At 38.8% G+C, this 27,271-nt stretch overlaps 1 protein-coding gene across 2 annotated transcripts; it reads right to left on the bottom strand.

The window, feature by feature from the left end:
- Positions 1 to 274: 274 nt before the first annotated feature.
- LOC143662292 (myosin regulatory light chain 12B) lies at positions 275 to 23,939 on the bottom strand. Of its 2 annotated transcripts, none has more exons than XM_077135891.1 (4): positions 23,641 to 23,939; positions 11,871 to 12,069; positions 6,378 to 6,539; positions 275 to 1,500 (listed from the first exon to the last, which is right to left on the bottom strand). In XM_077135891.1, exons 2-4 carry the CDS (start codon positions 12,052 to 12,054, stop codon positions 1,328 to 1,330), a joined length of 519 nt encoding a protein of 172 aa, XP_076992006.1. In that variant the 5' UTR covers positions 12,055 to 12,069; positions 23,641 to 23,939; the 3' UTR covers positions 275 to 1,327. The 2 variants fall into 2 exon arrangements, with proteins under 2 accessions (XP_076992006.1, XP_076992007.1); XM_077135892.1 differs by lacking the exon at positions 23,641 to 23,939 and adding an exon at positions 23,487 to 23,602.
- Between the last annotated feature and the right edge of the window lie 3,332 nt (positions 23,940 to 27,271).

The following is a 27,271-nucleotide window of genomic DNA, read 5'->3' as shown; positions in this document are numbered from 1 at the left end:
TTTGCCTACTGTACCAAGCTGTAAATGCATTGGTTTGAAGCTGATAAGATACAAAATACAGTTTAAGAGGAGGGATATGTATTGGACAGTATTTGAAAATCTTGCTTTTTTATGGGTCTTTTCCTTTTGTAGATTCTCTCTCCCACTTCCCATAATACTTGGCTTTGAGGATTTTAATGAGCTTATAGCAGCCTTGTCTAAACAGTTTTTCTGTCCTTCCCTACAGTCGACACTCCATGGAATGCCTTCAAACATCCAACCACTATAACAACAGTAGAAGCTATAATCTTTTATTTTCTCTTTTTCACCTGGAAAGAATTTTCTAAAATTCTGTTCAAATAATCAATTACACCAAGATTACTTAAAAGTTCAATTATGGCTACAGAATTATTTCATAATGTAGTAGAAATGCATGACACTTTTAAGAATTTGGGGCTTTTCAGAGACAGCATAGTGGTTACAGCATGATAAGCTCTGGAGTTACACAACTTCGGTTGAAATTCTGACTCTTTCATTCACTGACGTGACCAGTTAGTTACTCAAGCACTCTTAACTCAGTTTCCCCATTGGAAATATAGAACGAATAAAAATCTATTTCATAAGGTTGATAGGAGGATTCAATGCAAATAATATATATGCAATGCTTTACACAGTAAATTTCAATAGTTAACTACTCTTTTCTTCAGATTTTGCCTCTATTCCTTGAAATCTTGTATCAATAAAATGTTTAATGTTTTCTCTGATATATTCTATATTTATCATTCAGTAGTTCAAATATTTGACTTACTAGCAGTGTGGAAAAAAATAAAGGCATAACTAGTTTTTACTGCATAATATTAAATTGTACTTAAAAGTTCTGAAGAATACTGTCCATATATATGAAAAAATAAATTTTACCATGAAATTTGAATAGTATGAAGTTGAAACCCTGAAAAAAGAACTACTCTAAACTACCACTCATTGGTTTAACTTGCCATTATATTTCATTTGAGCCAGCATTATCTTTATTTTAAAATAGCATTTTTATTATATAAAAATGTAAAAATCCAGCAAAACCAGAAATATGGATATATTTTCCTGGGCTTTCACATTTGTTGATTTTTATTCACAATCTTTTTCAACACAATCTCTTTTTCATCCCCATTTCCAGTCTGATTATACAATTGCTAAGTGGTAGAAAGGTCTGGAATAAATACCTCAAAAGAAAAAAAGAAGACAGAGCTGTGAAGCTAAGTGCATGCAAAAGGTCCTATGAAGGTGGGGGGAAGTGTCTTGGAGATAAAACAGAGTAAGACAAATTAACTGGAAGGTTTTAGCTAAAGTTCTTTCAGTCATCCTTGTCCTTTGCTCCGTGTTTAAGGATGCGAGTGAACTCGATGTAGTTGAAGTTCCCCTTTTTGTCGATAGGTGCTTCTCTGTACAGCTCGTCCACTTCCTCATCTGTAAACCGATCCCCCATGGTGGTGAGCAGCTCTCTCAGGTAATCCTCCTGGATGGTGCCTGGAAAGCAACAGAAAGAAGGGAGTAGTGCATCCTCGCCCAGGACTTGAATAGTTCTTTTTTTTTGTATGCTTTATGGTGGGGTCATGATTCATTATTTTTCCACGTGAGTATCCCATTATTGCAGCACCATTTGTTGAATTTTTGTTAGTTTGTTTTTGTTGGTTTCTTTGTTTGGGAAGCGGATGGGCTGGGAATCTGAACCCTGGTCTCCTGCATGGCAGGCGAGAATTCTACTACTGAACTACTCTTGCACCCCCAATACTTCAAACTAAGTTAATCTTACAAAATATTTTAGAGTATTCATTTCTACATGAACAAAATAAATAAGCAAATTAAGGCAATATATAAATATATCGTTGTTTTCCAATTGCTTTTAGGGTCTTTTATTAATATTAGATTAAATCATTTTTAAAAGCTCAGTAATTAAGTGTTTACAAAATTAATCGGAAGCATATTTTCTAAAGGAGAAAAAGAAAAGCATGTATTTCATAGACATAAAGTTAAAAAAACAGCTAAATTATCATATAATGGGGCAAAATGATTCCACTTTAAATCCTTTACTTCTGACTAAAAAAAAAAAGTGTTGTATTTTAATAATTAGAAAATCCAAAACATCTATGATCCTTGGATCTTAAAATTCACTATTCATCATCGAACATTTATAGATAGCTTATTATATGCCAGGCTCTAAGAATATAATGTTGAACAAAACAGACATGGCACTTGATCTCATGAAGTTGATACACTACTACTTTCATTTCTGAGTATTTTCTTCCAGTCCTCATCCACATAGGTTTTTTGGTTGTATGCTGTATGCAGGGGTCAGATTTCATTCCTTTTCCACGTGAGTATCCTCTTATTGCAGCATCATTTGTTGAATTTTTGTTTGTTTTGTTTTTTGTTTGTTTGTTGTTTGGGAAGTGCATGGGCTGGGAATCGAACCTGCGTCTCCCACATGGCAGGTGAGAAAACTGTCACTGAACATACCGCCCCCCCATAGTTCTCTTTTTTACATAACTGAGTCATATCATACAAGTTTATATTCTGTCATTTTCATTTGAAATATCAGCCTTAAAAAAGTCCACAGCATTTTTAATAAAAAAAAACACCTTCTTATGATGAATATAAACAAAATATACAAGTATATAAAGTAAAAAGTGATAATTCCTCCAATTCTATTCTTGAATATAACTGACATTCATGGTGTGATATGTATCCTTTCAGATAAAGGCACTTTCCTAATTACAAAATGGATTTCCTAATTATGAAAGGCATGGTTTGTGCCCTGCTCATCTTCATACCCCTTCTGTTCAGCCCAGAGAAATGATCAATAAACACCCAGGGAACTCAACCATACGGTCTTCTATGGTGCAGAGGAACCGTAATTGTTAACATTTAGATTCTCTGAAAATCTTTCACATTTTTGTATACTTGGATTTTTCCATATTCTTTTATTTCCTTAGGAGGATTATCATTTAATTTAAAGCTTCTGTAGTGTCATATATGTGAGTGTGAGTGTGTGTGTGTGTGTGTGTAAACTATGTCTTTAAAAATCTTAAACGTATTATAGAAAACAAATAATTTTTTAAAAAATTACATAGATTTAAAAATTCTTTATTCCATATCTGAGTGATCTAAACTATACTCACTTCTTTATTATTTGAAGGAATTTGGAAATGTAATGTTTTTTTTCTGAAAAATTTTGTGTAAAGAAGGTGTCAGTTGATTTTTCAAGATGGTTTTTAAAGACTTCTTAAAAATTGAAAACTCATAGTGGATGGTAAATAGTGATTCTTGTTTTACCTGATATACAAATAAGTTAATGTTTTAAATAGATTTTATTTTATGAGCGTGAAGATACTTAGACTAAAACAAAAGTGTTTCCCCTCACTCCAAAATCACCGGGAGAGAGGATAATTTTAAGTATTTAGAAAGATTTCTCTATAAAATGAAAGATTAAGTTGAGTCAGCAAACAAAAGTCATTAGTTGGAGTAGGGCCAGGGGTAACAGCCTGTGTGCCAGGTGGACAGCTGATGAAATGGCCTCAACTGTCAGACTACAAGGCAGAATTGTTCAAAACTAGACCTGAAAATTTTGAAGACAAGGTGAAGACTTTATGTAACCCAGAGTTTACAAACAAGTCTGAAAGGCTATGATAGTTACAGCACACTTTAGTTAGCAATGCCATGTATACACACTCTTAGTGTATCATTTCTAATGCAATTTCTGTTTCACCAGATAAGCAATGGAAGTAAGCAACACAAATTGTACACAAATTTATTCTATTGGAATGTGACCTTTTCTTAATTATATTCCTAACATTTATTGATTACTAAAGAGGAGAAACAAACTCAGAAATGCTGAGTAACTTGTTCAAAGTGAAACAAGCATGAAAGGGTTAAGGGAAATGTACAGTCCTAGGCCTAACTTAAAACTCTAAGCCATCTTTCTAATATATTACTCTGCCTCTTGTAACAATTTAGAAGTCTAACAACCACCTGATGGGAACATAAAAGGATCTGGGTTCTAGATTCTGCTTAGCTACTAAAAACTAGCTACATGACTGTGGGCAAGTCATTCATATTCTCTGGGTCTACATGAACTCGATGGTTCCTTCTAGCTCCAAACGAGGACGGTGTTTTCTAAATGTGTTCCAAGAATTATTAGACTAAAGAGCTACTCCTCTAAAACCTCTTTCCTTGGTAAAAGAGTTTGGAAAATGCTCCCTCTTATATGCCCACTGGGGATTAATAGTGAAGTATTTTTCACAATTTAAATGCCTTAAGGGCTTAAGGAATTTCTGTTGAACTGTAGAAACCTTTTAAACCTTGCTAAACCCAGTGTCTCTCAAACTTATTTATCACAGAACTCTCTTTTCTAGCAAGGCCTATTACTACATACTGCCTTTGGTGGAAATATCTACAGGTAGAAATGTGGCTCCCAGCAAGTTTACAAGTACCTATCAATTACTGTTTATTACATAATAATTTAAAGGCCCAGAGAAAATGGAGGCACTGTTAACACTTCTATGGGCTGTCATTTTCCCTTTTATGAGAGAAAACCTGTTAAAATTTAGCTTCAGTGGAGAATAATGAATATTCAGAACAGCTATACCTAGAGACTGAATGAAGCAGATCACTCACGAATCATGAGGTTAAAAAAAGGAAATATTTTCAACTTTAAGTAACGGGTTCTCAGCTCTTTCTAGAGGCTGGAGACAGATGACTCTCCGGGTTCTCAGCTTCGTCATCAGTGAGTGAAGGAAGCCTAAATGATCTCTAAAGTTCCTTCTACCTTTAAGGTATTTTTTGAGGTTTTATATACAAGCACTTAAAAAAAAAAACAACCCAACTATTAGTCTATAAAATACCATAGGAAAAACAAGTATATACAAACATAAATTTTATTTATATTTTTATTAGAATTTTATTCCAAATGTCATTTGAAAAATACACAGCAAATTTAAATATGATTACTTGAATACTTTGGTATAGCTATCTTTTAAGTATGTTTTTGAGGATATTCATTCATCTAATAAATATTTCTTGGAGGTACACTATGTATCTTGCGCTTGGCATTCAGGTACTGTATGACGATTATGAGCTGCGCAGTGTGTCATTCCTGCATTCTTACTCGGGCCCTGTCACTTAGAAGTTACAGGAGTTGAGGGAATATGCTAGGCATTATGGGGTATAAATATTGTTCAACAAGAAGCCTCTGCTCTTTAGAAATGCCTAGAAAGGGAGATGAGATGTGCCTGAACATCAGCAAGGATAACATGAGTGGTATACGGGTAGGGGCTGAAGGTGTCCTCATCAGAGGAAAACTCACACAGGGAAGGGGTGGAGGAAGGCGGTGTTTATGAGGAGTGGTTGAAGAATTAATTGAGCACTCACAATATACCAGGCACTGTTCTCAGAGGCAGGAAAGCTTAGTGTTTGAGGACAGGCTCTGCCTGGAAATGCATCCTTGTTCCACCACTTATTAACCAGGTCTCTCTGTGCAACTAACTCAACATTTCCCCGCCCCTGTTTCCCTATTTGTAAAATGGAAACAATGGAGCCTGCTTTCCAGGTTTGCTTGAAGATGATATGAGATAATCCATGAAAAGTACTCTGCACACTGCTTGGCACAGATTAAGCACTCAGGGCATCTGAAGGAAGATAAGCAACACTGGGCACATTTCCTCAGGTCCTGCAACTTGTAAGTGGCAGGGCCCGAATAAGAACGCAGGAATGACACGCTGCATAGCTTGTAATCTTCATACAGCACCAGAATGCCAGAAGCATACGTGCACCGCAGGTGGGGGCAGTTCTGGTAGAGGTGATGGGAGAGCAGGAAGGAAGGGGCAAGGGCAGCTGAGGAGGGAATGCATGTGGCTGAGGAGAGGGATGATGGAGAAGAAGAAAGGAAATAAGGCTGAAGGAACAGAAGAAAATGAGAGGAATAAAAAAAGTGAATATTTAGGGTTTGCATACTTTTACAAAAGCAATTTCAAATGGATGCATTAAAATGAAAAAGTTTAAGGTTTTAATTTTTCATATTAGTTAACAATACTTTTTAGTGAGATTAAACAGTATCTTAAAGTAATTTTCATTGTTTAAGAAATACTATTAACAGATAATAATTCTCCCTTTGGCTTTCAGGAAGCTCAGAACCAAATTCAAAGAAGAATAATACAAATTGTGTAGCTTTCTGGCTTAATATTGGTGTTCTAGCTGTTCCCAGGTCATAATGTCCTACTGTAAATAAGTTTCTTTTTACTCATTTAGAAAATAACTAGATCTTACTAATTTTTTTTTCTCATTACTTAAAAAGTCCTTCATGTATTCTGTGGAATGAGGCTGGGCATATACCAACAAAAAGCACTCACCTGTTGCCTCTTCATCAAAGCAAGCAAAAGCGTTTCTGATGACATCCTCTGGGTCTGTGCCATTTAATTTCTCACCAAACATAGTGAGGAACATGGTAAAATTTATGGGACCTGGAGCCTCATTCATCATCGCTTCAAGGTATGCATCCGTTGGATTCTTCCCTATTCAGATGTTAACAACAAACAAATTTGAATAAGGAATTAGTTTGCTATTTTTATGTTTCCCAACATATTTTTACAAGTAACATACCATTTGAAACTTTCAATCGACTTGCATTAAGAACATTTTAAAAAGACAATTTTTAAAACTTAAAATATCTTTGATATATCACTGATACATTCTGTCACCTTTCACTTTGCTAATTCTCATTAAAAACGAAACAGAACAAATACATGAAACTATGAACCAGGCAATAACCTAGCATTACATCTTGAATGTTGTAACAAAACTGAAGTTCCACTACAGGGGAAGTCATTCAATAAAAGCTATAAAAAATATTCATATTTTTAATTGTGAAACATTTACCCATAGATTGGTTGTGCTTCAAAAATTTTATTTATAAGTTGGCCATTTAAGTTATAACTGTTAGGTTGGTTTAGAATTGGCTGCTTATTTCAGACAGGTTATATGATATTAGATTGCCAGACATATCCCAAAATTGTTTCCTCATGTCATCGAACTGTAATCTTATTTAGTAATGTTTGTAATGGGAAATTTTAATCTCAGTCCCAAATGAGAAACTTCTCATTCCCTCAGGTGAAGGAACGCCCCTGGCCCTTTCCTGGAGGGTGGGGGAAACCCTCTTGGACAGCAGGATGTGGTGGTAACCCTAAGGGCCTTCTCTTTGTCCAGGACACTGCAGGACCCTGGGGGGTGGGAATAGCAGTTCTGACTAAGAATCTGCAAACTGGGTTGGAATCCCAATTTTGACACTGGCTATGTCACCTGTAGTAGGTGGTAACTCTGTACGGTTTACTCTTTTATTTGCAAAGGGACTGGTTGAACCTGGTATCTGAGGTCCCTTCCAGCACTAAGCTTGTACAATTCCACATGAAAAGAACATCAATCAGTTAGACACTTATATCTAAGTAAGCATCTCAATATTTCATCCAACTAAGTAGTAGTGATAACCAGATTCAGATTATGGTTATGTAAATTTTAATCCTGGGAATTTGGGTGGAATTTGAAAACTCATGTTGGCATCTATTTTACTGCATTACAATCCTACCTCATCATATCTATTTAAGATATCAACAAAACATAAGCCCAAAACAAATCCCAAGATTGACTGAATAAGTGAAAGTAGCTAAATATATATACTTTCCTACCTTTGGATTTAACCTCACCCTTTGACAGCAGTTTTTTTGGGGGGGAGGGTAGGATGGCGGAGTATAACCCAAAAGTGTCATGAGAATCCTGGGATACGAAAAAGACACTGGGATTTAAAGTGATTTGGATGGGACCACAAACCTGTGCAGGTTTTGATTAGATTGTTTCCATGGAAATGTGACCCACCAATTCAAGGTGGGTTTTAATCCTTTACTGGAATCCTTTAAGAGAGCTCATGGAGAGAGAGAGAATTTAGAAAGAAAAACACCCCAGGAGAAGCCAGAAGGACCTACAGGGGCTGAGAGAGCCATTTTGAAACCAACCCAGGAGAGAAGAGCCAGCAGATATTGCCATGTGCCAGAGGAACCCTGGACACCCATCAGCCTGTCTTCACTGAATGTATCCTCTTGTTGATACCTTAGTCTGGACATTTTTATGGCCTTAACTATAAATTTATAACCTAATAAATCTTCTTTGAAAATGCCAGTCCATTTCTGGTATATCGCATTCCAGCAGCTTTAGCAAATCAAACAGAGTTGGGTACCAGAAGTGAGGTGCTGAGTTTATAAATACCAAACATGTTGGAATAGCTTTATAATGGATAAGGGAAGATTCTGGAAGAATTGTGAGGAGTTTGATTACAAAAGCCTATGCTTTAAAGAGACTGTTGGAAATAAGGAAGCTAAAGGTTCTTCCAATGAGGCCTTAAATAAAAATGATTAACGTGTGACTGCAAACTGGAAGAAAGCTGATTCTTGTTTTTAGTGGCAAAAAAAATGGTAAAACTGAATAACTTTTACCAGTTATCAAATAAATAATCAAATAAAGATTGAACACTCAAATATTTGTTGAATGGACAAGTGCTTGTAGAGTAAGAGGGCAACTTTGGGGTCTTCTGTTTTGGGGAACCCCTATACCTTTAAAGATATGTATTTACCTTTCATATCACCAAGTCAAATTGGATAACTTGAATGGTGTAGGATGCAAGGGAGAATTTAAAAGTGACAAACTGGGATACTTAGCTGAAGAGATTTTCAAGTTAGATGTGGAAAGTACGGCTAATTTCTTCATGCAGCTTATAGTGCAATACAAGAGGAAAGGGAGAAGCTGAGAACTGAACTCTTCGGTACAAAGAAACCAGAAACTGATAGTTTGGAAAATTCTGAGCTTTGGAAAGTGAGACCCCAGAAGACAGTACCACACGTGAAGATTTAATCAAACAGAATAGTCAGCCATTTCAGAAACAGCCAGGATTGGATATGCACTTATCCAGGAAGAATTTGTGGAAAGTCCTATTTCTTATGGTTGTGATTCCGGTATGAATGGAACCATGGCCAGTCTAGATGAAAAAGGACAGCAAAGGGACAGTTTCAAGGTAAAATTACTTCAAAGACAGAACTATGGAAGCTAAAGTCTGGAGCTAATAAATCTCGGGCTAGGAAAGCAGACTGACCATGCATGTAGAGAAGGTGAGTTTGCCCCAGAGGCAGAGGGTGAGCCTTCCGCCTCGATGTTCAGGAAGAGTTTTGTGCCCCAGGCCTCAGAGAGGGTGGAACACATTTCCTGGGGGTTGAAGAGAGCCTGGCCACCATCCCACTGTTCTGAAGAGGTTGAGTGAGTGCCCCAGAGGCGGCAGAGAGTCCAGGTGCTGCCACAATGCTTGGAGAGGGTGGACCCCAGAACAAGGTAGTCTCTCCAATGTTTGGATATGTTAAAACCCTCACCCCACTGTTTGGAGAAAGCAGGGCTGCTGTATAAACCCTTGGAGAGGGTGGGACTACTGCTCTCTCAAGCCCTGAGGAGAAAACATTCTATAAATGACTCTCAAACTTTTAAATCTTATAGAGTTTGCCTGGCAGGTTTTTGGAACTGTTTGGGAACTCTGATCCCTGTTTTTCTTCCAATTTCTCCCCATGGCAATGGGATGTTTAGCCTGTAACTGTCCCTCCATTGTATACTGGAAGCAGATAACTTGTTCTGAGTTTCACAGGTCTACAGCTAGAGGAGAATTTTATCTAAGGACAGACCATGCCTATAGCTGATTTTGATGAGACTTGGTACTGTTTTTGACTTTGCAGTATATTTGTACTGTTACTGAAATGGTTTAAGGTTTTTGTAATATTGTGATGGAATGAATGTATTTTGTATATGGAAAGAACAGGTCTTTTGGGGGTCCAGAGGATGGAATGCGCTGGTGTGAAACTGTTATGAACTCAGAAAACCCATGTTCTTTTATTCTAATCTTGTGGGGGCCGACCTTCTGTTGGGTGAGATCTTTTGGTTAGGTTGTTTCCATGGAGATGTAACCCACCCAGTTCAAGATGGGTCTTAATCATTTACTGGAATCCTTTAAGAGAACCTATGGAGAGAGAGAGTTTACAAAGAAAAATGCCCCAGAAGCCAGAAGAACCCACAGAAGCTGAGAGATTTTGAAACTAATCCAGGAGAGAAGAGCCAGCAGACATCCCCCTGTGCCTTCCCATGTGACAGAGGAACCCTGGACGCTGTTGGACTTTCTTCAGTGAAGGTATCCTCTGTTGATGCCTTAGTTTGTAAATTTTTATGGCCTTAGAACTATAAATTTGTATCTTAATAAAACCCCCTTGTAAAAGCCAACCTATTTCTGGTATATCATATTCCGGCAGCTTTAGCAAACTGAAATAATACCTATGGACCCATTCAAGGTATCCAATTTGACTTGGTGATATGAAAGGTAAATACATATCTTTAAAGGTATAGGGATTCCTCAAAACAGAAGACCCCAAAGTTGCCCTCTTAATCTACAAGCACTTGTCCGTTCAACAAATATTTGAGTGTCTACTATGATAGGATATGGGTTTGAGTGTTCAATCTTTAGAACAGAGCTAACTCCCTCAATTTTCTTCAGTAGCCTTCTTTGGTGATAACTTGTGCTAAAGAGTATACCTGGCCAGCAATTATTAATGTGAAAAACACCGGGAAAAAAATACATACAAATCAACAAATTAAATCAACATCTTGATTCTGTCTTCACAATGACTAAAGTAAATGCTACAAACTGCTAACAATAGGTGAATCTAGGTAAAGGATGTACTGGTGTTCATCACACCATGAGTTGCCCCTTCTTGCAAATTATCCAAGCAGGAATATAACCTGAGTACAGAGCCTAACTGTGGGCCATCTCTGAGCCACATCTCTGATCTGTCACAGCCATTATCATGGCCTATCAAGAACTAATCTGCATGTGATGATATTGTGAGCCATTTATTGTACATCATGTATGGAATGCTTGCATGTCAAGAATGTTTGTATGTTTATATGCTAAGTTTCTACAATAAAAATATTAAAAAACAAAAACAACTAATCTGCTTGCTACTTCTTTATTCCCAACTGTAAAATCAGTGCTGATTCTGAGTAGAAGATGCAGGGCCTTCTGAGTTACTCTCTCCCTCCCTTCTTTCTTTTTAAAATCAAAACAAACAACAACAAAAAAATCATACAAGGAATGCATATAATAATAAATTAACACCTGTGTACCAAAATAACAAATGGTAATTTGTGTGCTTTAAAAATCTCGTATCTTCATATTTTATTTTCTTTAATTATAAATGAAATTGTGGAATTTCCTTTATAAATGAATTCCTTGTATTCCCTTTTCCAGTAGTACTGTCATCCCTCCCCAGAGATCAGCATTATTACTCATTACTGTCACTTTTTTTTTTTCCCCGACACAGGCAGGCACCAGGAATCAAACCCAGGTTTTGGGCACAGCAGGAGAGAATTCTGCCACTGAGCCACCATCATATCATCCTACTGTCACTTCTTATCTATAATCTGTCCTCAAATTTTATCATTAACTTATACAATATTACTAACTATCCTTTTTGTTTAAAAATCTGTCATTTTGCTTCTTAGACATCTTCTTGCTCTCTACCTAAAATACCCATAGTATTTAGCTGATAGGAATGTAAGCCAACCTGTCTGTGGCATCAGGCAGCCCCATTTTCACAGGCTTATCCTATCTGATGATGGTCAAGCCCAAATATGGCACCTTTCACACCCAGAAATCTCTCAATAGGTCATTTGAGTCAACGAGAAGAATATCTGTACAGCATAAAAAAACATGATTCATAAAGAACTGAATTATTTTTGGGAAGTGGGCATATAAAGATATAAAAACCTACCCAGAGAAGCAAGCATATCGTGCAAATCTTCCTTGTCGATGAAACCATCTCTGTTCTGATCGATCATGTTGAAGGCCTCTTTGAACTCCTGAATCTGTGACTGGTCAAACATGGCAAACACATTGGATGTTGCGCGCTGAGGGCGCTTCTTGGTGGTCTTGGTCTTTGCCTTTTTGCTCGACATGGTGGCTGCTCAGTTCTTGTGTAAATTAGAAAGAACCATAAAGAAAAAAAAAACACATAACACTAAAGTTAGTAAAAATACCTTAATGTGGAATTATTTCAATTGGATAGGAATAAATACACATCTAAACTCTACTTTCAACATGACAATAAAACAGCTAAAAACACAGTTTCAAAAGAATTAAAAAAGAGAACAGAAATTAATGATGCACTTCCCCCCCCCAGATTTCATGGGACCAATTTTTATTAAGTGGGAGGTAATGTAAACACTTATAACAATATCTAGCATTTACTGAGTGCTTACTATGTGCCAAGCACTGATATGAAGAAACAGGGATCTCCATGGTCTGAAGTTGGCCCCTTACTCTTACAAGGATTGTTCCATTTAATCCTCACAACAATTCTATTCAGCAGGTATCTGTAGTATCTCCATTGACCATCAATGTAATGTAACTTCTTTGAGCCTCGGTCTTTTCATCAGTAAAACATGTTATATATTCAGTGCCAGGTAGGGGGTAAATGAGATAACTTATGCAAAGAGACTAGTATATAGTCATTGCATGGCACATATTCGAAAGGCTCTCATCGTCATAAAAACTTGTTCCTCAGTCTTACACCCCCTTCTAGTGATTTCCCATTTCCCTTGACAAAATTTTTAGAACAGCAGTCTGATACCCAACTGTCTCTACTTCCTCATCTTCCCAATCACTCCATGATTCTATATAATATGGAACTGGAGTGCCTCCAACATTCTACCAAAAGTCACCAATTTTAATGTCACATGGAATGGACACTTTTCATCTTTTTATTTGCAGTTTTAAATAATGCAAAAATATAACACAAAAATGCTATTGGCTTTGAAGTTAGGAAGTACTGAGTTAGAATTTCAGCCCCATCATTATAGCTATATAACCTCTGAAACCACAGACTCTGGAGTAATTTTCTAACAGCTTATTCAATCTTCTCAATTGCCCTAAGAAATAGGTACTACCTAGGTTTTTTTAAAAAAATCAATGGCCCTTGTATAGGAAAGAATTTAACCTTGCCCAAAGAGAGGTCTGGCTTTTGCCCTCCTCTTCAGGGAGGTCAACTCAAAACCCTCGGAATGTCCTGCCTGATAAGTGTCTTTGTTTCCCTGGGGGCCTTGGGCTATGCCAGAGTCTAACCCTGTGATTTAGGGTGGGAGCTTTGGGTTAGTTTCAGCTTGACCTGGAGACTGACCACATGGGCAGTCAACTATGTATGTGTGACAGGGCCCCCTAAAAAACCCTGGTCACCAAAACTCCAGAGAGCTCTCTGGTGGCAATACTGTGCACAGTACCAGACACCTTTATGGCGGGGAGTTAATGCTGCCCATGACTCCACAGGGAGAGGACAATGAAAAGCTCCACCTTAGGAACATTCTTGGACTCTGCCCCACACATCCCTTCTCTTGGCTGATTTTAATCTATAGCCCTTCACTGTAATAGGCTGTAATCACTAGTAAGCTTTCAGTGACTTCTGTGAGTTCTTTTTTTGTTAAACTTTTTTATTATATAGTATGACATATATAGAGAGCAAAGAAATAAAAAAGCAACAGTTTTCAAAGCACTCTTAAACATGTAGTTACAGGACAGATCCCAGTGTCTGTCATGGGCTAACATACGATCCTCTCAGATTTTTCCTTCTAGCTGCTCCAGGATATAGGAGGCCAGAAAGCTTAAATATTTATCACCACAATCGACTCTTTCTTTCTTTTTTGTGAAAAAATAACATATATATACAAAAAAGCAATAAATTTCAAAACACAGCACAATTAGTTGTAGAACAGATTTCAGAGTTTGACATGGGTTACAATTCCACAATTTTAGGTTTTTACCTCTAGCTGCTCTAAGATACTGAAGACTAAAACAGATATCTATTTAATGATTCGGCATTCATATTCATTTGTTAAATCCTATCTTCTCTGTACAACTCTACCATCACATTTGATCTTTCTATCTCTCTCTTTAGGGGTGTTTGGCCTATGGCCATTCTAAATTTTTCATGTTGGAAGGGTCTGCCACTAATATGGGGTAGGGAGATGGAATTATCTAATGTTCTGGAGAGGCTGGGTGCTCTAGGTTTCAGGACTTATCTGGACCAGAGACCCATCTAGAGGTTGTAGATTTCTGGAAAGTTAGTGCATGGAACCCTTGTGGAATCTTCTATATTACCCTAGGTGTTCTTTAGGATTGGCTGGAATGGTCCTGGTTGAGGTTTGATAGGTAGTAATGTCTAACTGAAGCTTGTGGAAGAGTAACCTCCAGAGTAGCCTCTCAACTATTTGAACTCTCTCTGCCACTGATACTTTCTCAGTTATACTTCTTTTCCCCTTTTTTGTTCAGGATGGAATTGCTGATCCCATGGAGCCAGGGAGACTTTCAACCCTGGATGTCATGTCCCACGTAGAGGGAAGACAATGATTTCACTTGCAGAGTTGGGCTTAGAGAGAGTGAGGCCACATCTGAGCAACAAAAGAGGTGACTTCTGTGAGTGCTTATGCTGAATTACTGAACTTGGGGTAGTCACAGGTACCTCTGTAGTTAGTGTCTGAGGTGAGGACAGTCTTACTGACTGGACCCTTATGCTGCAGCCCTAGAATATGAAACAGGTAATTGGCCAGGTCAGTAGCTGAGCAAGGAGATTTTGGACCTGGGTCTCTAGGATTTCTGGTCTTGGACATTTTAAAACCTACACTGGCTACTTCTTTCTTTTCAATCTAAAAACAAACAAACAAACAAAAAACCACCCTCACAGTGACTCAGCTTGTGTAGTGGTGTTATTTTGAAGTACACTGGTCTTAGGGTCATTACTATAACATTCATGAGTCCCTATCCAGGAGGGAACTCCTACCCCTCCTCAAATGCCTGTCCTCAATAAATGTTAATTTTCTTCTCTTTCCTGTTGCTTGTTATCTGACCTTAGTTATACTGAAGGTTTTTCACAGTGACAGAATGTGGCCCACTAACAAAGCCTCTATGTTTTAGTTTTTCTTCACATAACAAAACTGCTGGAGTAAGGCTTTTTCTTGAATAGAATTCTATGATTCTATTTCTTCAAGACATTATAGGTACGAAAGACAACTTAAGTCTGAGGGCAAGAATTACTTCTATCCCTCTGTATCAGCAAATTATGTTTGCAATAGAGTTATTTAGAAAAAATCCATAAAGAGTAAATCCTTATTAAAAAAAAAAATCAGTCAATTGTCTCAGGCTAATTCTATGCCCAAAAAAGATAATAGATTTAAAGTTTTTTGAAGCTTAGTCTGAGTGCTCCAAGAACACAATGCCAAACTGGGATTAAACAGGCAAGAATTTTATCAGGGGAAATGTCTGAGAGACAACATGGGAATTGCCATTGTCTGGATGTGCCAGACAATGAAGCACATATGAGCCCCAATGGAAGGAAGCAGGGAAGGAAGGTTGATGAACAAGAATCCAGAGCAATTCACTAGTTGCCCCTATGAAAGCATGTTATGGAACAGAGAGCTACTCCATGCAGTAACACAGTTATTTCTAAAAAAAGAAAGAAAAAAGGCAAAGCATTTTTTTTCTGTGTACTTAACTTAAAAAGTACACACTTGGCTTGTATATGTATATGGTACCTTTATATAAACTCCACATACATAACATATAAGCTGAAAAGTGAGGCAAACTTGTATCAAAACAATCAATCTGAAGGGAACTCTGGACCTAAAAGAAACTATCACCCTCTCTTTCTCACCTTTTGCGCTAAGTATCTTGGCTTTCTCCACTTGCTCACTTTTCCAACCCACCATAATTTGGCTTTCACTTCTTTACTGCAATTGCTTTCAAATCTCCAAACCCAGTCTAAATCTTCTTGGATTTTCTGCTGTATTTGACATATTTTGTCCTTCTTTCCTTCAGAAACTCAACAACTCTTGGCCTTTGTGCTCGGTAATAGAAGTGAACTGTTCCTGATAGAAAAGAGCACATGGTTTTCATCAGTGGCAGAGAAAGTTCAAATAGAGTCGAGAGGCTACTCTGGAGGTTGCTTTTCACAAGCTTCTGGCAGACCTTGCTACCTGTCATAACCTGCCAACCCCCAACCAGGACCATTCCAGCCAATCCTAAAGAACACCTAAGGCAAAATATAAGATTTCCACAAAGGGTTCCATGTACTAGTGTAACTTTTCAGAAACCTACAACCTCCAGATGGGTCCTTGGTTCTGATAAGTCCTGAAACCTAGAGGACCCAGGCTCTCCAGAACATCAGATAGTTCCATCTCCCTACCCCATATTAGTGACAGACCCTTCCAATATGAAAAAGTTAGAATGGCCATAGCACAATTACCCCTAAAGAGAGGGATGGTAAAATCAAAGGTGATGGTGGAATTATACAGAGAAGATAGGATTTAACAAATGAATATGAATGCTGAATCATTAAATTGATATCTCTTTAGTCTCTAGTATCTTAGAGCAGCTAGAGATAAAAACCTAAAATTGTGGAATTGTAACCCATGTCAAACTCTGAAATATGTTCTACCACCGATTGTGGTGTTGTGCTTTGAAATTTATTGCTTTTTTTGTATAAGTTATTTTTCACAAAAAAAGAAGGAAAAAAAGTAGATTGTGATGATAAAAAAAAAACATTTAAGCCTTCTAGCCTATTCTAGAGTGACTCTTTACAGCTTCAGCTCTAGTCATTCTCTGCCTTGCTCTTTACCTTCAGCAATACCAAAACTTCCCCAAGGCCTCATGCAGTTTCTTGCCTTGTTTCTGCTCTCTTTCCAGCTAAAAATGCCCCGACCCTCTCCTCTGCCTTAGAGAATTTAAGGTCTACACCATCTATCGAGTGATGTATGTGCTAGGCACTGGGCACATCATGTGCACTGAATTTAACACCTCTGCTCTACAAAGGAAGAAACTGAAAATCAGAGTTATTAAATGACTTACCCAAGGTATCCTAGTGGCAGAGCTATGATTCTAACTTGTTATTGGATAGTTCTACCTATGTATTTTTTATTTTGTACTAAATAAATGTCCCTTCCAATTATTCTGAGTTTAACATGAAATTCTTAAAAACCTTTCAGTGCTATCAAAATACAATGTAAGACCTATTTCTGAGCAGCTACTCTCCTCTAAGTTCAAATCCTAGGCCAAATGAATTTTTAGATAAATTCAAATGACCCTGGATAGATGGTGGTGAGTAGCACAATATTGTGAGTATAACTGACAGCATGCATTATATATGTGAATGTGGGGAAAAGGGGAAACTTTTGGTCATATATATATGTTAACTAGAATAAAAATTAAAAGAAAAAACATAGGACTGTACAATACAATGAATCCTATTGTAAACAATGTACCATAGTTAGTAGTACAATTATAAAAATATTCTCTCATAAATTATAACAAATGTACCTCACTAGTGCAAAGGTGTTAATAATAGGGTAGTATATGTGAACTCTGTATTTTATATATTTTATGCATGATATTTCTGAAACCTACAGCTTCTCTAATAAAAAATTAGCAATAATTAAAAAAAGAAAGACACTGGAGAAACCAATGTGCAGAAGAGAAGTGCATAATGTATGTGGGAAAAGAATCAAATGTGGATGGCACTATCTGGAATTGTGCAGTGTGGCAGCCCTGGTTTGGGTTTAGGTCAGGGGCAACATTTTCTATCAGTCATAGTCTTAGTTTTGAAACCTTAACCTAGGACTGTCAAATTATTAATGTCTGATCTACAAATGTTAATAAAAAAACAATAAATCTACCCTTAAAGTATAATTATATACAGAAAATATCCATATAGAATATATCACATAAGGTAATGAGTAATTCTCAAAACAGTAAGACTACTTCTCACTTCCTCTTAATAATTTTTATTTATAGTCAATGAAAAGATATGTGTAGTATTCCTAGAGGTTATAACAAGGGCAGGGATGTAGGAATTCTGGCATTATAAGTGGTTGTGGCAATCTATTTAGATGACAATCACATTAGAGAAGGAATTTTACCATCCTAATCATTTATAAGCAGAAATTGCCTGTGATCTTCGTCCAGTCAATATGGCTTTTTGGGAACCTGGGAAAGATGCCCATACAGCATAGTCTTTCAACTACTTGTGACCTCCTCGACCTTCCTTTGAGGATTCTTCCTTTAAGTGTCTGAAGTTAGGCAAGTGTTATCCCCATATGGCAAGGAAATATGGCTCTCATGTAGTCAACCTTCTGTTTTCATTTTTGGCTGCACATTAGAATCACCTTCGAAGCTTACAAAAACTGATGTCTGGACTTAGCCTAACTGACACTGAATAACTGGAGGTGGGGCCTAGGCAACTGTATTAAAAAAAAAAAGTTTCAGATGATTCCAATGCACAGTGAAGGTTGAGAACCACTTAGAATGTATTGCTTGTTTAGGCATTTAGTCCCCCTTAGTTTTTCAATGTTGGTCATTATGGTTTAATGGAGATGCTAGAGACCTGGATTCTACTTCCAATTCTGTCACTCATAAATTGTATACTCTTTCATCATTTTAGCTCTTCAGGGCCTCATTTTCCTCACCATAAAATAAAAAGGTTTGGAAGATCAGAAATCACAAATTGGCAGCTACCAAACTATATGCAGTCTGCATGGAGGTTTGTTTAGTTCCCCTAGAGATGACCTTTAAATTGCCTTTTTTTTTAAATTGAGTTTATTTGGAAAAAAAAACAAACTGAAGAGCTCACATAAAAACTTTTGAGATTTTAGACATCTTGAAAAACTGTAAGATAAGGCATCACTGGCTCAGTGTTCCCAAGTTCCTGTGGATAATGAGCATCCTTGAATAATCTCTACCACTCACTACAGCTCCCTGAGACAACTGGTATTAATTTATGTTCCCTGTGTGGCCCCTGAGAGCATCTGTGCCTGTTCCTTGGCAATGGTGGCAGCGAGACTCCAAGATGGCCCTCACTGAGTGTGCTTCCTTGTATTCATGCCCTTGTGCAGTTCCCTCCAACAGAAAAAGGGTTGGCCTGTGTAGCCAAAAGGATACCATGAATATAATGGCGTGTGACTTCTAAGGTTAGGTCATAAAAGCCATTGCAGCCCTGTGTTCTCTTTTTTGGATTGCTTGCTCTGAGGGAAGCCACCAGGTCTCGAGGACCTCACAAAGCCATACAGAGGGATACATGTCCCAGGGAGGGAACAGCCAGCACCAAATTGATAACCATGTTGAAGGCTGGTCCTCCTTCAGATGGCTGCAGCCTTAGGGACCTCTGGACTGCAACCTCATAAGACCCTGAGCCCAAACCACCTAGCTAAACTGCTCTGTAATACCTGCCCCTCAGAAACTCTTTGAAACTCTGTTTTTTTTTTTAGTCCTGACTTTTGGAGTAATTTGTAATTCAACAATAGAAAATGAATAATGCTACTCTATTTCCATGATCTACTGAACAATGCAGTAACTAATTTTAAACAATATTTAATGTTAAAATAGGGGCAATGCCTTCGTTTCAGAATTATAGCTAAAGAATTTTAGGATGAGGCCACGGTCAAGTTTGTATTGGACAGGGATTTTTCTGTTTCTAGCTAGAAAATTTTAACTCCTTCTACTCAATTTCAAATGTAGTATATTCGCCCCTTCCTCAATACTCCCATCACCACCATCCTTTTCTTCTGGCTGATACTCCTCTGTTGATTTGCTAGTTCTTCTTGGTTCCCAAATTGAGTTTCATTCAAAGCTCTATCCTTGAATGACTATGCTTTCTTAAAGTACTGGTTGCAAAACTCGTAGCATAAGTTACCACTCAAAAATGAAAGAAGGAGTGGTGGCCGGGCCAGAGTTGATTTCATGAGCAAAGGGATGATAAGGAATTCAGGTTTTAACGAAGCTACAATAGAAGGGTAGTAGAAAGGTCAGGGAGGGGTGGGGGTGGGGCAGGATGCTTAGGAGACATGGTTTAGCAGGGCAGATTTGTGGGCAGAAGCACAAACATGAAGCCCTGAGAGGTGATGAACTCATATACAAATAAAAGCAGAGAGCAGTTCTTAGGCTGAAACCAAAGATTCAATTTTCATTTTCACCAAGATCTATTAGTCTTGAGAAATTTCTCACGGATTCCCATGGTCATTACTATAGTCAGGACTAGTATTTGTTCTAATTGGTGGTGGTGGTGGTGGGGGAATGACTGGATACATGAGCAGCAGCTTAAAAACAGCAATTATTATGGCGGGCCGCGGTGGCTCAGCGGGCAAGAGTGCTTGCCTGCTATGCCGGAGGACCCCGGTTCGATTCCCGGCCCCAGCCCATGTAAAAAACAAACAAACAAACAAAATATAATAAAACAAGAAAATGTTTAAAGATGTTTCTCTTTCTTCCTCCCTTCCTTCCTTCTCTGTCTTTCCTTCCCTTCCTCCCTCTCTCTTTAAAAAAAAAAAAAAAAAAAACAGCAATTATAAAGAGAATTTAGTATACAGTCAAGCTAAAACACCCCCTGTTCTAGTTTGCTAGCTGCTGGAATGCAACACACCAGAGACGGATTGGTTTTTAATAAAAGGGGATTTATTTTGTTGGTTCTTCAGAGGAAAGGCAGCTAACTTTCCACTGAGGTTCTTTCTTACGTGGGAAGGCACAGGATGGTCTCTCTGGTCTTCTCTCCAGGCCCCTGGGTTCCAACAACTTTCCCCGGGGTGACTTCTTCCTGCATCTCCAAAGGCCTGGGCTGAGCTGTGAGTGCTGAGATGAGGAATGCCTAGCTGCTAGGTTGTGCTACATTGCATTCTCTCACTTAAGCACCAATTAAGTCAAATGTCACTCATTGCCGCAGACACGCCTCCTAGCCGACTGCAGATGTAATTAGCAACAGATGAGGTTCACGTACCATTGGCTTGTGTCCACAGCAACAGAACTAGGTATGTTCACCTGGCCAAGTTGACAACTGAATCTAACTAACACACCCCCCAAATTAACCTCACATACTTAATGATATGTAATTGTTTCTATACTGCATACTTAGGCAAATTAGTAATCAGTTCCATAAATGATTGTATCTAGTATTTCTTTCGCAGAGTCAAACTCAATTTTTACAGTTTTTCTCTTCTTAACACCAGTTAGGCATTTCCCATAGCAACTTACTATATACTCTCAATGCCATCATTTCTTTCTCAATTATGGGTTTTATCATCATCCCAGGTGGCAATAAATTTTCCAACCGCTAAACTCCCATATTTGACTGCAGTGAAATTTATATACAGTGAAATGTACAGACTTTAACAATGAGTTTTTGTAAATGTGTAACCTGTGTAATCACCACCACAGTCAAGTTATAAATGTTAATATCCCCTCCAGAAAGTCCCCTCAAAGACAATCAACTTTCTCATAGGCAACCATCGTTCAGACTTCCATCACCATAATTTTGTCTGACACTGAACGTCTTATAAATGGAATTATACAATCTGTACACTCATGTGACCTTCTTTCACTTAATATGTTTTTGAGATTTATCTATCTCGTTGTGGTGATTGGTTTCATTGTTTTTTTTAATGTCAAGCAATATGCTACCATCCCGCCATTCTATAAATACATTTTTTTGTAGCCAGGTGGAGTAGAGTGCCTTGCACATGGTAAGTACTCAAGAAATATTGTTGGAAAAATACATACACATGCTTCCTTCCCATCACAAACAGAATCACACAAATATATGCTCATTATAAGGTAAGTCTTTATAATGGATTTTGGGGATATAACTCCCAAAACAAGGCTATTCTCTAAAGCACTACCTATGGTTCAACATGAACTCCACTGGACTTGCTCTCTTCCCCAAGGGATCCTTTACAAAACTTACTAGCTACCTGTTGCTTTCTATGTGGGAGGAATAATACTGATAATGGGCAACATTTATTGAGTGCTAAATATGTGTCAGGCACTGGGCTAAGTATTTTACAGGCATTGACACATTTAATTCTCAAGACAACTTATAATATGAATACTGTTGTTAGTTCCATGAGAAAATCAGGGAAAAGAGAAAAAGCAATTGCCTACAGCCAAACAGCTAGAAAATGGTGGATCTTAGAGCTAGGATCTACTCTGCGTAGAGTTTATACCACTAGGCCCTAATATCTTGTATACAAGCAGTTGAAATTCTTTACCATGAAAATGAGGATAATTAGCTGGGGGTAACAAGCACTGATATCACACAGCTAATGTGCAGAAAGAGGCAGATCCTAATAAAAAATGCTGGCAAAGAGGATACAATAAAAATTGTCTTACGATATCTAAAACCCCAAGAGAGGGGGACAAAATAGCCCCATTCAGGGGCTCTAAGTAGTCTTATCTTTCCTAACCCCAGCAATCCCAACCCAGGGATCTGTCTGGTGAAGCTGCAGTTCATCCTGCCCAACATGTCTCAATATAGCATAAATGATTCAGCCATCAAAAAGTCGATTCACCAGAGTCTGAACAAGCAAAATCTGTGCAATCATTATTGAGGCTTACAGAGAAAATGGGTGGCCTGGTGTCCCTCAAGTGACCTTGGGAAAATCAGTTCACCTTTCTGGGTTTCAATTTCCTCAAATATAAACTGAAAGGGTTTCACAACATAATCTGTAAGGTGCTTTTGAGGTCTAAAATTCTTCTCTTACCACAAGACTATTCCAAATCCATCTTACACAAAGGCTGCTAAACTAATCCCCCAAACACCCCTTTATTCATATTAGTCCCTTAGTGAAGAATCCAGAATAAGTCCCTAAAGCCTCTTACATAACCTTCTATTTCTTGCCAAATTTTCAATACATCCATAGTGGGTAGGCCCTTACCTATCCTTATGAACAACAATTACTCATTAGAATTCTGTTCCATTCAGACTGGCCTCCCCACTCAGTCTCCTGTTCGTGAGACCCAATTCCCACCTTTGGAGCTTTTGCTGCTGTTACCTCCTCCCTCAGATCCAGCGGGAGAGACATATCCTCTAAATTCTCCTTCCTAGGTGAGACCTTCAGGAAGCCACGATCCTTTTTCAGGAAGTCTTTCCTAATGTCTATTATTTGTCCTTTTCTTCAATCAACACTTTAACATTTAAAGATTTAAGTGAACTAAATCTTTACAAGATGCCAAATACAGCGAAGGTTACAACTCTCAGGGAAATCAATGCATTTCAGCCTCTCTTTCCCACCATGCAGCCCGACACGGGTTCTCTGACAGTTTCCTCCGACACTTCACCCACGGCGAGAACCAAGCACCGTAGACTCTGGGGGCCCTCGAGGCAGTCAGCATCGTGCCGGGCGGCGCGGGGGTAGCACACGCGCACACCCGGGGACCCGACACGGCCAGCGGGACCTCCGCGGGGGCCCCGGGCGGCGCGAGGTGCGGCCGCGTGAAGTGTCCGGGCCACCACGCCCGCCTCATCCTGTCGCGACCTTCCACCCCGACTTCCCGAACCGATCCCTTCCCTCCACCCGGGCCCTACCTCCGCTCCCGGGCCGCAGGCGGGGTTGACGGGACCCAGCGCCGACCCTCCGGCACCGATAGGGTGGGCGTGTCCGCCGCGGGCTAGGCGGGGGCGCCGGGAGGGGGTCGCGGCCGCGGCGCGAGGAAGTCCGCGCGGCGCCGAGCGCACTCACCTGTTCCAGACTCCGGAACCAGGTTATCCTGCGTAAGATGACCGGCGGCGGCGACCGAGGGGAGTGCCCCGCACTTCCGGCCCCCGGCAGGGAGGGTAGGGGCGGGCCGGAAGTCGTAGTGGCTTCAACTCGGAGCAAGGGGGTCGCTGTTGCTTTTATCGTTGCGGACCGAGCGAAGCCCAGTGTGGCCCCACGAGGAACTGGACTACGTGGAGCGAGTCAACAGAGCGTGGGTTTTAGTTGCTGCTGATTTACTTTCTCCGGTCGGTGGCACCCAGTCCCCTCCTCCCTAGGGTCATCCCGGGGCTGGACTCCGCGGCCCTTCCGCGTTCCTGGGCCGGAGGGCGGGGCGCTGTTTAACCTGGACGGGCGGGGCGCGGGCTCTCGAATTTCGGGGGTCCGGGTGTGAAAGCCGCACACCTAGGATTGCCAGATTAAGCAAATAGAAGCACTGCTCGCCCTGTAAAGTGTGAATTTCGAATAATTTTCTAGGGTATGCCTAGAAAAATATGTAATATTTAGGAAGGGGAAAGGGCGGTGGTTGGCTGACTGCTTGCTAGGAAAATCCTTTCCTTTTTCTCACTCCAGCCCAGTCTGTAACCCTACTCCTCCTCCCTTCTTACCCTCAAATGGGAAGGTTTATAGGCCCTTATCAGGCCACTGCCGCAGCCTGTGACTGTTTCTTTCCCCGTTTCACCCACAGTTTTATTCCAATTATTTATTTGCTTCCCTTTGGATCATTAAAGAGATGACAGATTTACGTAGGCATATGCATAAATGTGCACACACATATGCGTATATACACATTTATTTGATACTCTTGGTCAAAACAGAAGAAACCAGGAAGCTACGTTACTAGTGTTTGGTTCTAGATATTGTTTGTAGCTATAATCTTCAGGATAGTTTCTGTCATCCCCGAATAACCTAAATGAATAGCACTATTTGGGATAATGGAAAAGAACCAACCTGACAGCAAACTTTTATTGATCACTTGTCATTGCCTAAGCATGTGCCAGATGCTGGAAATCATTCAAAGTCTCTTCTCTTAGGGAACTTGCATTCTAGAACTCTGATCAGTAATTCCGATTGTAGGAATTGTGTTTGTAACTAGTTCAAGCATATTGTAGCAGTTTTTAAACAGTAGCATTCATAAGAATAACCTGGAAAACTTTCAAACATATATTCTGATTTAGTAGTTTGGGGATGGGGTGATAATTTGTTATTTCTAATAAGCATCCAGGTTATGCTGAAGCTGTGGCCCCAAGTCCAGTTCATAACTGAGTACATATTAAGAGCAATTGCTGAGAAATCACACTTGGTTCTAAAATATTTACTTTCCTTTAACTCCAGTGTGCCCTTAGGGGTTCGATAGTTTACATATTTTCCCCCTCATTCATCACACGGTTTGACTTAAGGCCTTGACACAGCTTTTCCAAGTATGGTCTCTTACTATCCATAAACCTTCATCCTAGTCACCTTAGCTGAGTCACCCTGACTGTACTTTGGCCTCTATATTTGTTTCTGGAACAATGCTGTCCAATAGTCACTAATCACATGTAGCTATTTAAATTTAAATTAACTTTTAAAATTCACTTCCTCAGTGGTATTAGACAATTTTAAGTGCTCAACAACTACATGTGGCTGGTGTCCTTATTGGGCAGCACAGGACATTTCCATCATCACACAATGGAATGGACAGCATTCTTCTAAAAAATAATGCTAAGGTACACTTCTCTCTAAACTAAAAAAAAAAAAATGTAATATTTATTAATGAAAAACGATATCTAAATATCTAGCACTTAGGAAATTATTAGGGCATTTCTATGCCAAATATAAATGCAGTCATTAAGAAGAATGGTTCAAAGAAAAAGGTATTCAAAAACAACAAAAAAAGTAGCTATGCCAAAACATGAAAAATAATTTAAGAAATATTAAATTGAAAAAAATTGTATATTCATTACAACTATGAAATGGGTAAATTACGGAGAAAAGTCTAACTGCTGCTATCTGAGCAGACATGTAGGAAATCTAGAGTAGAGGATATAGAGACATGGTGTTGAAAGAGCAGGTGGGCATAGGTTAAGCAGCACTGGGAAAACTGGGCAGCATTTCAATGTGGAATTAGAGCCTCAGCAACTTCTTTAAGGCCAGCAAAGATAAAAACCAAGTTTCAAGGAAATCAAGAAATTGATTTCCTTAAATTGAAGTCCTCATTTAAGGAGGACTAAATGAGACACACAAAGCCTAGCATACTGGACTCACTACTCAAGAAATCTAAAACTTGTATATCTGCTAGGTGCCAGGAAAGCTGATAGGTATTTGTATGTTTATTCTTCTTAAATCCTAACAACCCTTTAACATAATAAAATCCTAGTCTGAAATAATTTACTACCCAACTATGGACCTTTCTCTTAACTTCAGCCTTTTACTTACTCTCCAACTACCACCAAAACGTGGTCTTTATTTTTCTAAGGATAATCCAACAACATGTGATCTCTTGGCCATGATTCATTTTGTTTCACTGTTTTCTTTTCACTCACCTTCTCTTCTGTCTACAAACACATGTAAATCTCTTTACTTCTAAAGACATGCCTTTTGATCTTGCTTTCCCTTAAACCTTCTCTTGACTGCCAAACTTCACACACACACCCCACACCGGTAAATAGAATAATAACTATTATTTGAATACCTACTATATGCCAGACCCCTTAATTTTGTGTTTCTGATTTTCACAAGGTTTTAAGGTACTGTCTCAGTTGCACAGGGGAGGAAACACTAAGAATGACTTGCCCAAGGACACACAGCTAGTCAGATAACTGAGGGAGAATTCAAGGTCAACCAAGTCTGGCTCCAAAACCCAGGCTGCTCTTAATCACAAAAATGCAGTTTCATACATGAACAGATGATGTTCCTATTAGGAACCAATAGCATTACTCCTCTTTTTCAAACAAATAGGTCAAGGAAGGTTTAATAACATACTTAAGGTTATAAAGCCATGATGTAGCAAAAATGGGACTTAGAGGCAGTCAACCTGACACCCAAATCCACACACTATCCACTATCCCATGTTGCAAGTGGCTTCTGCATTTAAAATTCTACCTAACAATCCAAGAGGTGGTTACTAATGATTTGCCAAATCTAGTGGCTTCATTTAAACTTTCCCCAACTTGATCTTTCTGTAATTTAGCACTACTATCCTCCTCACCCTTGAAATTATTCACTTGGTTTCCTTAGCTCTATTTACCACTCCAATCCCTCTTACCATCCTGTCTGATCCTTCTTACATCTTTCCTGGTATATTTCTCATAGTCCTCTCTCTTCATAATTTGTAGAAAACTGTCACCTTCCCTTTTCAGACTGTTTTTACTTGCCTCTGAGGTCGGTCTTTTCCTCTTTTTTCCCCATTAGCATTCATTGACTCCTACTCTGAGTCATAGGGAACTTGCGTGCAAATAAAATCTGGGCCCAGCAGTACAAATGACAAAAGCAGGGGTAAGGATGTTCTCCCCATTTGGCTAGTTTCATCAAAATTTTTGAAACAGTTTGTTTCAAATATGACTTCAAAATCCACTGTTCCTAATGAAAGCTGGTTCTTTGAGCAGTTTTCTGAAGGGGGAGAATTTTAATGGGA

This window comes from Tamandua tetradactyla, chromosome 18 (genome assembly GCF_023851605.1).
Source record: "Tamandua tetradactyla isolate mTamTet1 chromosome 18, mTamTet1.pri, whole genome shotgun sequence".
NCBI classification, from domain to species: domain Eukaryota; kingdom Metazoa; phylum Chordata; class Mammalia; order Pilosa; family Myrmecophagidae; genus Tamandua; species Tamandua tetradactyla.
The sequence above is the reverse complement of the archived record's forward strand: the minus strand, read 5'-3'. Positions and strand labels throughout refer to the sequence as shown.